Source organism: Schistocerca cancellata, chromosome 2, assembly GCF_023864275.1.
Source record: "Schistocerca cancellata isolate TAMUIC-IGC-003103 chromosome 2, iqSchCanc2.1, whole genome shotgun sequence".
NCBI lineage: Eukaryota > Metazoa > Arthropoda > Insecta > Orthoptera > Acrididae > Schistocerca > Schistocerca cancellata.
This window is the reverse complement of record NC_064627.1, coordinates 308,158,136-308,174,689: the sequence shown is the minus strand read 5'-3', so window position 1 is coordinate 308,174,689 and position 16,554 is coordinate 308,158,136. Positions and strand designations below refer to the sequence as shown.

At 45.7% G+C, this 16,554-nt stretch overlaps 1 protein-coding gene across 1 annotated transcript in view; it reads left to right on the top strand.

Moving 5' to 3' along the window:
- LOC126153633 (uncharacterized) overlaps positions 1-16,554 on the top strand; it is a 558,426-nt gene that overhangs the window by 435,381 nt on the left and 106,491 nt on the right. Inside the window, exon 14 of the mRNA XM_049916084.1 lies at positions 1,558-1,667. Within this exon, the coding sequence (XP_049772041.1) occupies positions 1,558-1,667 (110 nt within the window). The remainder of the gene's footprint in view (positions 1-1,557; positions 1,668-16,554) is intronic.

Below are 16,554 nucleotides of genomic sequence, written 5' to 3'. Positions count from 1 at the left end.
CCTGTGCCTCACTTCTCCCTGAATTGAAATATATCTCGAAGCACATATAACATGTAGCTGTTATTTATTCATCAAGATAATTATTTAGGGAATATTACTCCTGGAAGAAGTCCTTCATAATTCTTCAAAGGTCTCCTATAATTAATTTTACATAATTGTGGTGTGCATACTGTAAGACCTTCGGTACACACACCATCAGATTATTTGACTTGTCTGCCGTTAGGTCAGACAATAGAAATGCCACTTGCACGCTTAGAGTAGCAGATTGATGGTGACAAACTTTAAACAGAACTTGATTAATTTTCACACACATTTATTAAAATAATAAAAATCATAAACCTTACTTAACGTGATTCTCGATGCTATTTACAATTGACAATCTGAAGTTCCTTTGGTTTTGGTACGTTAATCTTATTCTCACATATCTCTGATACTTGACAAAGTGTATATTCATTTATCTTCATGGCTATGTACAGGAATATGGTAATCTTATTAGGCGCAGACTGAAACTTGACTATAGACTAATGCAGACTGACTAACTGGAGGTCTGTACACTCGTTATAATACCTCGTGCGTTCAGGTATCACTGCGCGAGTGTGATCCGCGAGGAGAAAAGGTTCTATGTTAGCAGCAATCTCATTGGCTGCGTGACATGTAAACGCGGATCGGCGGAAGCAGAATTTGGTCCGTCTCTAAGACAGTGCCATCTCGTAGTGCGGAGACGGACGAGTGCTGTGCCTGCGCTGTTGTGCTTGGCGGGTCACACTCTGGTGGGAAAATTGTGTACGTGCTGACTACGCGGAACTATGTACACAACAATAATAATATATATTATTGCTTTTTAGTCTGTTGAGCATATTCGAATGTAAAGTCATCCTTCTTTAGCGCAGTCTACTTCATTCGAACCTAACCTTAGTACGCTAACGTCCTTGCCATAGGGGTAACCCACGGTTACTGGCAGATAACCACAGTTAAGAGCTGATGGGCTTGACTGGCACTTGGATGGGTTATTGTCAGGGTCTGCCGAGTGCTGTTGGCAAGTGAGGTGCACACAGCCCTTTTGAGGTCAACTGAGGAGCTACTTGATCAAGAAGTAGCGGCTCTGGTCACGAAACCTGACAAATACCGGGAGACCGGTGTGCTGACCATGTGTCCCTTCGTATCCGCATCCAATGATGCCTATCGGAAGAGGACGACACGGCGATCGGTCGGTACCGTTAGGGTTTATGAGGCCTGTGCGGACGGAGTTTTAGAGTTTTACTTTAGTAGCTTTAGTACATCATGATGGGTTTGCAAACACGGACAGTGTGGAAATCTTCACGAACATCATATTTGTTACCACTCGTCGCTGTTGCCAACTTACCTGTGGCACTATAAAGCCTTCCACGAACGCCATTGCAACACGGGACTGGTGACTCCCTGCCATCCTCTGAACGCTCATTTCTATTTATTAGAATTATGCTCAGGGCATATGTATTTCAAATGTATAGTTGAATTTATTATTATTTGGAAAAATCTCTGGTTCAGCTTACGTGACCCTTCTCTCTCCGCTTACAGAGAACCTGGAGAAAGCAAGCGAAGCCCGCCAGGTAGCAATGCTGAGGGCACGGGTCCGTGAGTTGGAGCGACGGCACGAGCGCCTCAAGCGGCAAGGAGCCACACTACAGGTACTCCCCTCTATCTCACTAAATGGCTAACTCGGCCCATGGGTATGGTACACCGCCCCAGTTGCAGTTGCCCCTATCTAACAGCATCCATGGGCACAGAAATTGGGTTTCAGTATTCCGTGCAGATATTGGCCAAATTTAAAAAGCCGCCGTAATCTACTAATTATGTTAAGGGTTTAACGCAGTAAAACAAGCGTTACAGTTGGACACTGTATGTCTTGTAACAAAACAACTTGGACAAGAAGGCTTTGCTTGAGCCAAGGTAGCTCGCAACGCTCAATTTTTCCCAGACTATATTGATCCAGTATTTGAGAATGAGAGTTCTTAGCGACTTCTAACGAACATTACATATAATTTTAAATCCAAATAAAATTTGTTTTAGTTGACACCCACCACAAAATAGTGAAAGGAAAAATCATCTATCGCTTATTACATTTTCTCTGACCATGCAGCCAACTTAAACATTAAGCGTGACGTTTCAATTTACGAGGGCAGTTCAATAAGTAATGCAACACATTTTTTTTCTCGGCCAATTTTGGTTGAAAAAACCGGAAATTTCTTGTGGAATATTTTCAAACATTCCCGCTTCGTCTCGTATAGTTTCATTGACTTCCGACAGGTGGCAGCGCTGTACGGAGCTGTTAAAATGGCGTCTGTAACGGATGTGCGTTGCAAACAACGGGCAGTGATCGAGTTTCTTTTGGCGGAAAACCAGGGCATCTCAGATATTCATAGGCGCTTGCAGAATGTCTACGGTGATCTGGCAGTGGACAAAAGCACGGTGAGTCGTTGGGCAAAGCGTGCGTCATCATCGCCGCAAGGTCAAGCAAGACTGTCTGATCTCCCGCGTGCGGGCCGGCCGTGCACAGCTGTGACTCCTGCAATGGCGGAGCGTGCGAACACACTCGTTCGAGATGATCGACGGATCACCATGAAACAACTCAGTGCTCAACTTGACATCTCTGTTGGTAGTGCTCTCACAATTGTTCACCAGTTGGGATATTGAAAGGACAACGCAAGACGCAAGACCTCACACAAGTTTTCGCACCCAAGAGGAGCTCACAAAACTTCAGAGGACTGTTCTTCCTCATGCACCCTACAGCCCCGATCTCGCACCGTCGGATTTCCATATGTTTGGCCCAATGAAGGACGCAATCCGTGGGAGGCACTACGCGGATGATGAAGAAGTTATTGATGCAGTACGACGTTGGCTCCGACATCGACCAGTGGAATGGTACCGTGCAGGCATACAGGCTCTCATTTCAAGGTGGCGTAAGGCCGTAGCATTGAATGGAGATTACGTTGAAAAATAGTGTTGTGTAACTAAAAGATTGGGGAATAACCTGGTGTATTTCAATGCTGAATAAAACAACCCCTGTTTCAGAAAAAAAATGTGTTGCATTACTTATTGAACTGCCCTCGTATTACTTCTTTATTACTGAATCTATTCGCAGCGCAATTTGCTGACAGTATCCACATATACCAGTGAACATACTTGCAATATTATGACATTGTACAACACAGTTCAGCAGATATGACTAAACATTTAGATGTGTGAGAAACTAGATTTTACTTAAAAAGGAATGCACATTATTCAGACTATAAGGGACAGTCAAATGAAAACGAGACAGGTGGAAAAGAAGTAAGTAAATTGATTCCAAGGCTGTTTCGAGTACTCTGCGGAAGTTTCGCTAAGAAGTCCTTACAGTTTCTCCATACAGTTCCGATCTCTCCCCAAGCGAATTCCGTATTTGTGGCCGTAGATTTGCTTCGAAGAGATGCACGCCTGGATACAATCATGGTTCCGTAAGTAGCTGCAAACATTTATCTATGAAGGTATTGCCCATCTTGTTTCAAGTGGGATGAATTTATTAACAGTTATGGAGATTACTTTTGAAATAATAAACACTTCACTTTTTCCATCTATCTCGTTTTCATTGACTGCCTCTGATATATTCGTCCTGCGTTTGATGATTAGACCTTATAAGACCACTTGGTGACTCTCAATAAATTTTAAACTAGTTCGAAACTTTTTATAAGCCTTTTCTCACTTTTTTATTTACTTTTTTATTTCCATAACAATAATAATTATACAAAATAACCCACCACCTTAATGGTTACTGGGTCTTAATTTTCTTAGTGTTATAATAGCAGCTTCTACATTTTTACTTTACTACAGACATTACCATATTTTTATTACTGGGCAGACTACTTCTAGTTTTACTAGTGTTAGCATAATTTCTAATATCTACGAGCGGTTAGTATTGACTGCCTGCAGCGTTACAGTTGTGCCAGTGTTAATATAAACCTACTTGGGTGCCTGGCTCATAGAGCTAATCCTTATGAGCGTGCCCCTGGCACAGGGCAGGCAAGAAGTTAATTATCGCTGCAGGTTCCTAACTTACTACCCTATTCTATTTAACTAAATCTACTACCTATTCTACGTCATAGTTAGTGCGTTGTCTTAATTCGTGAGGAAAATCACCCCAGCCCCCCTAGTCCTGCACGTGGCGGATTCCAACTGTAGAGTCGACCTATCCACGAACAGGCGGTACGGGATTGGGGTGGTGGTCGCGATCGGTGATTTCTAGCCAACTAGTCACGAAGGTCTCTCAGAAAAGTTGTTAATACTTTTTGTGATACCTCGTTGGCTAGCGTGTTCAGTCTCTGAAAGGTCTCCTCTTGTCTTAGTAGGTCATAGGTGTTTGTACTTGGTAGTTGTTGTCTTAGTGCGGCTGCTACATCATCGAAAAGGGGGCACTCGTAAACCACATGGTCAGGAGTACCCTCCGATGCGCCACAGTCACACGCGGGCGTCGCCCTTTTCCCAAACCGACATAGATAAGTCGGATAGGGGCCATGACCAGTGAGAAAGTGGAACAATCCACGAGTTGGCTCGAAGTATCTCATTTTCATTCTTTCCTTTACATCTGGTAGGAACTGAAAGGTTCCTCTGCCAGCTTCATCTGACTCCCATAACTCCTGCCACAGATCTTCACCCCTTCCCCTTATCTCCCCCTTATCCCTAACTGCTGCTCCCAAAATTTCCTCTACTTTTGTAATATTATCTTTCTTGGCCCAGTACCATGCGGCCTGTTCTCTTATCTTTATATCCAGGGGACAGAGCCCCATTATGATTAACAGGGCTCCTCCCGGAGATGTTCTGTATGCCCCTACAGATCTTAGTAACATGTTCCTTTGTACTCTTCTCACCGTCATGGCGGGCACCACCCACGTGAGTCTGTGAGCCCAGACTCCCGAGCCGTAACCCACTATTGACGTCAGTATACTATTATGATATAGCTTAATTAGATGAGGCGGAAGGTGACATCTTTTACGTCCGATGGAAATCAGGTTATTTAGTAGTTGTAGTGCTTTCTGGGTTACGGTTTCAATGTGCTTTGCGAAGCTCCACCTTTCATCGATGATGATTCCCAAGCAGCGTGTTTCTCGTCTCCGAAGAGCTGGCGTACCCTCAATTCTCACGGTCGGATTTCTCATTAGCTGTCCTTTGAGTAATAGATAAGTCGACTTGGTTGGTGAGATCGTCATCTTGGTGTTGCGGCACCATAGTTGTAGTTTGTCTATTGCTCTCTCTAGCTTAGGTTGTATGTCCTCGCGACTTCGGCCGCCGACCAGCAGGAGGAGGTCATCAGCGTAGGCTATCACCTCTAGCACCTCTTCGCTCTGTTGCAGGCTGTCCAGAAGAGGCTCCATGTGGATGTCCCAGAAAAGGGGACCCAACACGGAGCCCTGGGGGCATCCCTTGGTGATAGTTTTCCCGACTTTCGCGCTAGGGGATGATAGCCATACCTCCCGATCCTCACAATAGCTCCTCAGACAGCCATATAGCAGCCCTGGGCACTCGTTCTCCCGAAGGCAGGAGGAAAGCGAAGGCCACCACAGGTTGTCAAAGGCGCCACTGATGTCCACCATGATGCCAACAACATACTTATACTGAGCCGCAGACATCGGCCGCCAAAGCGATTGCATCAGATGCCGATCGTCCAGGCCTGAAACCGAATTGCCTGTTGCTCATCCCATGCAGCATGCGGTGAGCAGTCAGTCTGTCAGCTAATAATTTTTCGAGAAGTTTGCCAAAGCCATCCAGCAGACAGATGGGCCTGTAGGATTTGGCCTCAGCAGGGTCCTTCTCAGGGCTTTTCTTAATGATCACTACATTTGCGGCTTTCCATATCTTCGGAAATCTGCCCTGCCTGAGCCATTCGTTAAAGAGATGCGTGAGCGGCGCAACTAGCTGTGGGGCTAAGAACTGCACCACCTCCGCCACAATGCCGTCTGGCCCGGGGGCTTCTCCTTTCTTTAGGGACTTGATGAGAGCGGCAACCTCATCCTCAGAAAAGAGGAGGACCGCTTCGTCATTTTCATACCTAACAAGGTCTTCATCCCGTAATTGTCGCTGTCCTTCAATGTCATCATTCCTATCATCGTCAGGCAGCAGGGACCGGAGGAAGACCTCGGCAGTTTCCTGCCAGGATTCCGTCATCCCATCCCCGCGCCTGATCGTTGATAACATCGTTGGGGAACGGATCTTCTCCCTCACCAATCTACATGGCACTCCCCAAGGGTCGAGGGCCAGCTGATTAGTTACAAAAGTTTCCCAATTTTTTGTTCTGGTCTTTTGTAGTTCTTTTTGAAGTTATCTTTTGCCTCCCGGTATAACAGCAGCCATCTTTGCTTTTCCCACCAGACGACACTGCGTTGGTAGTGCTTCCTCAGTCTTCTGACAGACTGACGCAGTTCTTGTAGCTCGGCTGACCATGGTGACGGTGTGGCCGCCATGGCCCTCCTCCTGGTTGGTACGGCCGCCTTAATCTCCCTTGTTACTGCGCGCACCAGCCCCTCGGCCCTGTCGTCCACGTTGAAGTCCTGTCGTGCGTCCCCTTCTGGTAATGGAGGAATGTCGCACTCTCTGGCTAGGCGTTCCCAATCTGTTTTCCTAAAGTTCATTTGCACCTCCCACCCCATGGCCCAGTGGCACTCTCTGTCTCCTATAGTAAAGGTAATTAAATTGTGATCACTAGTGGTGGCGTTGTCTACCACTCTCCACTCTTGGAGCATATTTACCGCGTTTGGCGTGACCAACGTCACATCAATGTTTGTACCCTGTTCCCCTCCGGCCACGAAGGTGGGGGGATTGCCTGGTCTGTTTGCCACCACTAGTTGAAGAGCCATAATCATTTCTTCCGCTTTTGCACCATTTTCATCCCTTGTGCCACTGTACCATAGGGGGGATTTTGCGTTTATGTTAGCAGTTACGATAATTTTGCGTCCCCGCAACGCCGTGGCCACACTCACTAGATGGTCTATGTGCTGTTCGATTCTGTCTTCGTACTGGAAGTACATGTTAATGATAATTACAATTCTAGCAGGAGATTGTATCTCCACGACGTTGCAGTGACTATTGGAGTACTGTGACAGAGGTGTTACGCGTAGTGAAGTGTTTGTTACCAGGATGGCCGCTCTGGGGGTATCCCCACTGCTAACGGTTTGCCATGTTGCGGCAGTGAACGCAACTTTTCCAGCCAGAGAGTACGGCTCCTGTAAACAGAGTATGTCCAGTCTCTTTTCCGCCACTTCCTTACGGAGCTCCTGCATTACTAGTCGACTGTTATGAGTATTGAGTTGTCCTATTGTTATTTTGGTCGTCATGGAAAGCAGTTGTGTATATGGTCATTTGGCCAGGTTTTGTTCCAGTCATATGCTAGTCGTCCATTTGCCATCACTGATTGATGGTAGATTTCATCCAGGTCAAATTTTTCTCCTCGTCTTTCAAAAACCTTTTTGAGTGGGTCACGCAGTGCTCCGAAGTCATTGGGGAGGTTCACTGACTTTAATTGTATTCTGTCCACAGCCTCCATCACCGAGAAGGTTACCCTCCGTCCGTTCTCATGTCCTACGCGGACCACATGTCGTAAGGCAGTGGTCAGGGTAGTCGGCTGCTCCAGCCTAGCCAGTTGCATGGTGTACTCGAAATTCGGGTACACCCTCACCGGATCTACAGGTGGCAACCTAACCACCGGGCTGTCTTGTGTGACGGAATTAGCGGTGGAGCTTGTTATCTTATTTTCTTGTAGTGGTTGATTTGCAGCTTTATCTGCAAACGATGCTCTTGCCGTTTTGGATCTTTAGTCGGCATCGTGTCCCGGCTTTGGGAGGAGGGTGCTCTGACCACCAAGGGGAGCCCAGTTTGAATGCCAATGTCCCTTGTGGGGAACTCTGTTTGTACTGACTTGTCGACTGTTGTTATGTCAGCGCTCGAAAGCGACTTCAGGAATTCCCTGAATCTGCTTCCTCTCATAGCATCCCTCCTCCTTTTGCTCGGGGATTTATGCTTTGGCATCCTGCTTGGTATGCCGTTTTCAACCATAATCGATTCTTGATATTAGTCTTTGTTCAAGCATCCTGAAGGTAGGGCAGTTCCGTCCTGTGGCTCCACAAGACTTTTTGCCACGACTCTTACAGGGAATGCAGATGCCTGTGGCCTTACAATCTTTTCGGGTGTGACCACTATCACCACACTTGGAGCAGGCCGACCCCCTGGTGCAGTGCCTCAGTATGTGGTCCAAGTTGCCGCAATTGTGGCAACGAGGTACCACAATGTAGTCTTTTGTATTTATTGCGTGCAATCCCACGTATAGTCTGCCCATAGCTGTAATTTGCTTCCACATTCTTGCAGAAACCTCGGCAACGTGATGTACGACATCACGGTCCCGAGGACCCGTCTTGAATCTCAATCGTTTTTGAAGTCATTTTCATTCATACTCTCAAAATTTTGTTTCCTAATTGCTTCGCTTAGTTCATCGTTTGTCATTACTGTGGGAACATCGTACAGTATGACTAAGGGGTTCCTCTTCTTTGGTGGTTCACACTTAACTACTGCATTTAGTTTCGGGTTCTCAAGCAACTTGTTTTTCTCCTCTTCAGATGCAACTTCTACAATTACCGAGTTTCGGCTTGGCTTGACTCGCTTAATCTTTATTTTGTCTTTCACAGGGTCAATCGTGGTGGTTAGGAGTTCCTGGATTCTTTTAACGCTTGTATCCTGTCCAGGCAAGGTCCTGAGAAAGACCGCCGTTTCTTGTCTCTTGGTCACTCTGTCTATGGTATCTTTCGTGTTGCTCTGTTTAGTGGGAGCTTGTGCAGCCACAGCCGCTCAGGTCTTGCTCGGTTGTTGTTGTCTCAATCGGGCGTTCTCTTTCTCTAGCTCCTCTATGCAGCCTTCCAGTTTTGCGTGGCCAATTGCCCATGCAGCCAATTCATTCTTTATTTGAGAGATTGCTGTTTGGCTTATTTTACCGTTTTTTATTCTTTGCTTCAGGAGCAACGTAATTTTAGCGTGCCTCTTCATCACTGAATAGTCCTCCTCTGCCTGTCCCACCTCGTCCCAAGAGAAGCTCTCGAAATCGCACTCGTATCACTCGTTTCTGGTGTCGCCATTTTGTACGAGTGATAAAAAAGGGGTGGGAGCCCGTCTCTTGCCCCGGACCGGCTCCTCTGGCATGGGGGGGGGGGGGGGGACTTCTGCAGCTCGCCCACCGACCTCGCCCCTAGGTCAAGGGCACTTCTGAGCTGCCGGGTTCAGCGCACCGTCGCCAGTGCACTGCTCCCCCTCAGTGACTCCGTCATCGACGATTTCACGCGACGCTCCTCGGCAACTGCACCCCGCACTCCGGAGAGGCGGATGCACCTCTCGCCCTTCGCCGCCTACTTGCCCGAGTTTCCACCTCTCGGCCAAGGACGCACTCTTACTCAGGTGGCGGGCCGGTCCCCCAGACGTTCGGCGGTCTGGATCTATCTAACCTGGCCCAGGCGATGTCACCATCTGCTGGGTTTGGCAGAACACGGCCCGGTTACCCAGGGGCGCAGCGAAGCACACTTGCCGACGCGCGCCGCGATCCCACGCCGACAAACGAGACCGCCGGCATGCAGAGCACCTGCTGGTCTGTGCCCTGTGAACAGAACGGGACTGGTGTTCGGTCCCACGGCACAGCTGTGCCACGCACCCTTCGCTTTCGCATCGGGTTGGGTCGCAGCTCTCCCTTTTGTCGCAAGGCAGAATGCCGAGCTTAACATCTGGCACCACGGGAAGGCGGAAAGAGCCACTTGGGAAGGAGAGGCTGTGAGAGACGCATCACTTCCCCTGTGAGGACTGCCGCGGCACGCCCGACTAGAACGATACGCCCCAGTGCGAGCCTCCGTGCCTTACGGCGCGCCGGCAAGGGACAGGGCCGCGCCGAACGCGCCGTCATGCGACCGGCCTCACGCCAGACAAGCCTTTTCTCACTTATACGCTAGAGTCAAATATTTAACACATTAACTCCTTTTTAAAGTAACTGTTTTATACGCCGGAATTTGATTCTTTAAGATATCGCGGGATTACTGGTCTACAAGAATACCCTAAATTTTGTTGATTTCATTCGACCAATCTCAGCTTTCCACAGGCAGAGACTGGGAACATGCAAACATAAAGTAGGGTACCCTGTCGTAGTTAAAAAGTAAGTCCTTTTCGTTTATATTTTTGCTGACAATAGACCAGTAACGTTGGGAGAACAGTCATCGTTGGAAAACCAATGGAAATACACAGTCCCACTCTTATATGAACTACAGTCAGCTGTGCCATATGCCAAAATTTTATCCGTGAAGTCGTTAATTTCTACTAATAGTGCAAGAATTGATGTCTACTCTATCTATCGTCAAATATTTCACAGGTCTTATCCTAATATTTTATTTACAACATTTTCTTGTGTTGTTTTACTTATAGTGTTTTTTGGGAGGGGGGCTCCACGGAACGCTGAGGTAAGTACATAAAGTTCTACAAGTCTGAAGTTGATTAATGTGTGATACAATGTAAGGCGTCTTTCCCTGGGAGACTTCAAAGAGAAGGTTCACCAACTCTGCTCGGAAAGGTTTCCTTTTTGTGTCGCTCATCTGCAGTTCTCCTCGCGAAACATGAGTGTTGTATCTTTACTAAGAGTGTTTACTGCAGATAGCTATATCCAGTGCGTGTAGAACGTGCTGCTGTCTTCGTGAAACCTGTTGCCTTCAGAGAACCCTTTCCAGTGGTACCAAACGACACCAACCGATGGAAGATCGCCGTTAACAGTGTCATTATGCCCACACTTTATGACACACTGCAGACAGGTTTGGGATTTAACGTAAATACTCACTCCAAGTTTAATGATCACCATAGACACGGGTTCACAGGTAGATGCCGTGTTTCTTGACTTCCGCAAGGCGTTCGATACAGTTCCCCACAGTCGTTTAATGAACAAAGTAAGAGCATATGGGCTATCAGACCAATTGTGTGATTGGATTGAAGAGTTCCTAGATAACAGATCGCAGCATGTCATTCTCAATGGAGAGAAGTCTTCCAAAGTAACAGTGATTTCAGGTGTGCCGCAGGGGAGTGTCATAGAACAGTTGCTATTCACTATATACATAAATGACCTTGTGGATGACATCGGAAGTTCACTGACGGTTTTTGCAGATGATGCTGTGGTGTATCGAGAGGTTGTACAATGGAAAATTGTACTGAAATGCAGGAGGATCTGCAGCGAATTGACGCATGTTGCAGGGAATGGCAATTGAATCTCAATGTAGGCAAGTGTAATGTGCTGCGAATACATAGAAAGATAGATCGCTTATAATATAGCTACAAAATAGCAGGTCAGCAACTGGAAGCAGTTAATTCCATAAATTATCTGGGAGTACGCATTAGGAGTGATTTAAAATGGAATGATCATATTAAGTTGATCGTCGGTAAAGCAGATGCCAGACTGAGATTCATTGGAAGAATCCTAAGGAAATGCAATCCGAAAACAAAGGAAGTAGGTTACAGTACGCTTGTTCGCCCACTACTTGAATACTGCTCAGCAGTGTGGGATCCGTACCAGGTAGGGTTGACAGTAGAGATAGAGAAGATGTAACGGAGAGCAGCGCGCTTCATTACAGGATCATTTAGTAATCGCGAAAGCGTTACGGAGATGATAGATAAACTCCAGTGGAAGACTCTGCAGGAGAGACGCTCAGTAGCTCGGTACGGGCTATTGTTAAAGTTTCGAGAACACACCTTCACCGAAGAGTCAAGCAGTATATTGCTCCCTCCTACGTATATCTCGCGAAGAGACAATGAGGATAAAATCAGAGAGATTAGAGCCAACACAGAAGCATACCGACAATCCTTCTTTCCACGAACAATACGAGACTGGAATAGAAGGGAGAACCGATAGAGGTACTGAAGGTACCCTCCGCCACACACCGTCAGGTGGCTTGCGGAGTATGGATGTAGATGTAAATGTAGATCTTAACACGACTACCAGTCTACCCCCCGCCGACCAAATACTGGCGATGACACGAGCGGGATTCTAACCAGCTGCTTCCTGTTCCTGCCCTAGTGGGTTCAAAATGGTTCAAATGGCTCTGAGCACTATGGGACTTAACTTCTGAGGTCATCAGTCCCCTAGAACTTAGACCTACTTAAACCTATCTAACCTAAGGACATCACACACATCCATGACCGAGGAAGGATTCGAACCTGCGACCGTTGCGGTCGCGCGGTTCCAGACTGTAGCGCCTAGAACCGCTCGGCCACTCCGGCCGGCGCCCTAGTGTGTGCTGACGACTTAGGTTACTGAGGCAGGCAGAGAGAGGTTAGGCAACATAAATAAATAAACTGCCTTCCGTGTACGTTGGAGTAAAGATAACGTAAGCAGCTGAAGTTCTCTTCTTGAAGTGGTACTCACGTCGCCGAATGACTACCTCAAGTGTAAATATATTTATTTTGATAACGTGATATGTACCGAAGGTTCGTTATCAATTCGTAAAGTCTGTCGATTTTATCATTACTTGCAGCCATAGATGGAATCAGACAGCCGATAAAATGTTCAAACCGGAGGATGGATACACATGCTTTCCCAGCACACAGGATTGTTGGCAATATGTAATGTCTGTCTGTCAAGCGAGAGCATATGTCATGCATCTTAGTAATGACAACAATAGCAGCAAGACAAACAATTGGTGACTCAGGCTTTAACTGGGTTTTCAATCGTCGAATCTTCGTTAGGTATCGAGAGAACTAAGCTGAGAGAAGGTAAACGGCAATGCCAGAGGTTCTAACAACAGCCGTGTTGATGTTTTAAGAATTTTTCGAAAAATTAGAATTTAGTGCACATCAATGCTGCCCAGATTCAGCCTTAGCGATAGAAACAATCTACGACTTCAGTAAGGAGCCTCTAACGCCAAAAATGTCTTATCCCGAAGTACCAACAAATTTTAATTTTTGACAAAATGCTTAAAGCCTCGATGGAACCTTGGCGACAGTGGATCCTGAGCTAAGGAAATTAGTTGGCACAAGGAATTATTTGAAATGAAAAATTAAGATTTAGGGCCCGTGAACGTCAAGGAACGATAGCTCAGCTAGAAAAGACAGGAAATGACCTATGTGAAGACTCTACCTCCATATTCACCCGATATGTAGTAAAGAAGCCAAGGAAATCTTAATTTCTACGTAACCACGATAAATATTAAGAGTTGGACAAGTCAGACTTCCTATCGAGCACAGTAACACTAAACTTGTATTTGGTTCACCGAAATGAAAGCTAACTAGTTTTCATAAATAAAAGAAAAATCATGAAAAATAGAGGTTTGTCACAAATTTACCTGTCGAAAATAATGAAACTTTACCTGAGTGTAGAGCACATAACACGATTTTTAAATCAATAAAACAGTTCCATACAAAGAATTTTTGTTGAAACCTAGAATATGTTTGAACGTGTAGGAAACAGTTGTCACGGTTTGGTGTAGCGCAAGAAAATGGAGCTGAGCGTGATTTCTTAAAGCAGGAATAACAAAACATAAAGTGATGTGTGGTGCTGTCGATGACAGTGCCCTCAGCTGCATATGTTGTTTCAACCAAAAACTAAACTGAACTCTGTTCGAAGTGGCCTCGAAATGCCCAATGGTACCGACCGACCGCCGTGTCATCACGAGCCGATAGGCCTCAGTGGAAGCAGATTTGGAGGGGATTGTGGTTAGCACGCTACTCTCCTGGCTGTTGTCAGTTTTCGTGACTGGAGCTGCTACTCCTCAATCTAGTAGCTCCCAAATTGGCCTCACCAGGACTGATTGTACCCCACGTGCCAGCAGCGCTCGGCAAACCTGGAGAGTCACGCCCACCCAAGTGCTAGCCAAGCCCAACAGTGATTAACTTTGGTGGTCTGAGGGGAACCGGTGTTACCACTATGGCAAGACCTTTGGCATAAAACCACATCTGGGCTCGCCGGCACAGCGATCCTCATCATTAATCCACCTGGTGGATTCAGTCCAGGGCCAGCACTTCTTCCCACCCCAGAAGCGACGCTTTAACATGCTATCTGGGAGGGTGTTTCAAGCAAATCCTTAGCTTTTTTTCATTTATTACTTGTGAGTCTGCTGGTCATAATTATTTGTTACTAGATATTGTTTCTTCAGCGACTTGTGCTTCTGCAGTCTTTAGCTTTGTAAAGCTTCAAACTCAGATGTAGAGTTTTACACATAAATGACTTGACTGGCGATAGAAAATACACATCTTTGTATTTCCAAATCATTTTTATTCGGTTTAAGCCAACAGACCTTAATTACTTTGCTTGTCAGTGCGAACTGCCATCATGTCCCAAAACATGCAGTTGTTCAGCTGATCTGCTTACTGTAGCTTCGTACATCACTACCGTGTTAACAACAGACTTAACTTCCATGTCAGTTACTTCTTATTTCCTCATATTATTGTTATTTTCAAGCTCTTATCCTTCAGCTTGAATAACTTCGGCTGAATGAGGCGAGGTAATGATTAAGACATCTAACATTCATGAGGAACATGTTTCAAATCTCCAGTCAGCCACCATGGTTTAAGTTTTCCTTGTGTTCCCTGTGTCATTTCTGGTGAAAACCTAAATAACAAGGCCACAGTCACCGATTCTGGTCCCCCACTATCTCCCTCCTCCCATCCTTGTCCAAGCAGACCCAATGATGGTTCTCAATCGCTGTGCTCTTGGCTTAATATAACACCCACAACAAAGTTCAAGGCACCACATTAGAGTATGAACGGCATTTCAAAGCCAGGGTACGCCGATAGAAGTGAACTTACCAATGCTTCTTAAATTTATTGCATAGATATTTCACATTCTATGGTTCATTCAAAAGGTAGTCATTTCTTTAATGACCTACTTAATAGTTTAGTCACAATAGCATAATCCTTTATGAATCACTGGTAATAATTAGCTATTCCAAAGAAACATTCTACTTCTCTTACTTTTGTTGAAGCTGGGAAATTAGACACAGCTTCCATCAATCACAGGTCTGACTTTACCCAAAGTAATGGACTTATGACTATGCAACTTCACAGTTAAATGAGCATTCTGTAACCTCACTAACACATTTCTCAATCGTTCTGCATGTTCTTCGATCGCTCAAGAGAAGACTACAATGTCATCCAAACAAACGAAACAGGTAGAGGGTCTCAGACTTCTTAACGAAAAATTAGCAAATCTTTGAAATTTGCCGGGTGCATTTCTTAAGTCAAAAGGCATCTGCAAAAACTTGAACAACCCAGAAGGCACAGTAAAAACCAATTTCGGATGGCCCTGAGGAGCTATCGGGATCTGATGGTAGCAGCAAAGAGAGCTTCACTCCAAATTTAAACGCAGCCAAAACCTCTCAGACAAACAGAAGCTAAACGATGTCAAAGTTAGCGTAAGGAGGGCTATGCGTGAAGCGTTTAGTGAATTCGAAAGTAAAATACTAGGTACCGACTTGACAGAAAATCCTAGGAAGTTCTGGTCTTACGTTAAATCAGTAAGTGGCTCGAAACAGCATGTCCAGACACTCCGGGATGATGATGGCATTGAAACAGAGGATGACAAGGGTAAAGCTGAAATACTAAAAACTTTTTTCCAAATCTGTTTCACAGAGGAAGACCGCACTGCAGTTCCTTCTCTAAATCCTCGCACAAACGAAAAAATGGCTGACATCGAAATAAGTGTCCAAGGAATAGAAAAGCAACTGGAATCACTCAACAGAGGAAAGTCCACTGGACCTGACGGGATACCAATTCGATTCTACACAGAGTACGCGAAAGAACTTGTCCCCCTTCTAACAGCTGTGTACCGCAAGTCTCTAGAGGAACGGAAGGTTCCAAATGATTGGAAAAGAGCACAGGTAGTCCCAGTCTTCAAGAAGGGTCGTCGAGCAGATGCGCAAAACTATAGACCTATATCTCTGACGTCGATCTGTTGTAGAATTTTAGAACATGTTTTTTGCTCGAGTATCATGTCGTTTTTGGAAACTCAGAATCTACTATGTAGGAATCAACATGGATTCCGGAAACAGCGATCGTGTGAGACCCAATTCGCTCTATTTGTTCATGAGACCCAGAAAATATTAGATACAGGCTCCCAGGTAGATGCTATTTTTCTTGACTTCCGGAAGGCGTTCGATACAGTTCCGCACTGTCGCCTGATAAACAAAGTAAGAGCCTACGGAATATCAGACCAGCTGTGTGGCTGGATTGAAGAGTTTTTAGCAAACAGAACACAGCATGTTGTTCTCAACGGAGAGACGTCTACAGACGTTAAAGTAACCTCTGGCGTGCCACAGGGGAGTGTTATGGGACCATTGCTTTTCACAATATATATAAATGACCTAGTAGATAGTGTCGGAAGTTCCATGCGGCTTTTCGCGGATGATGCTGTAATACACAGAGAAGTTGCAGCATTAGAAAATTGTAGCGAAATGCAGGAAGATCTGCAGCGGATAGGCACTTGGTGCAGGGAGTGGCAACTGACCCTTAACATAGACAAATGTAATGTATTGAGAATACATAGAAAGAAGG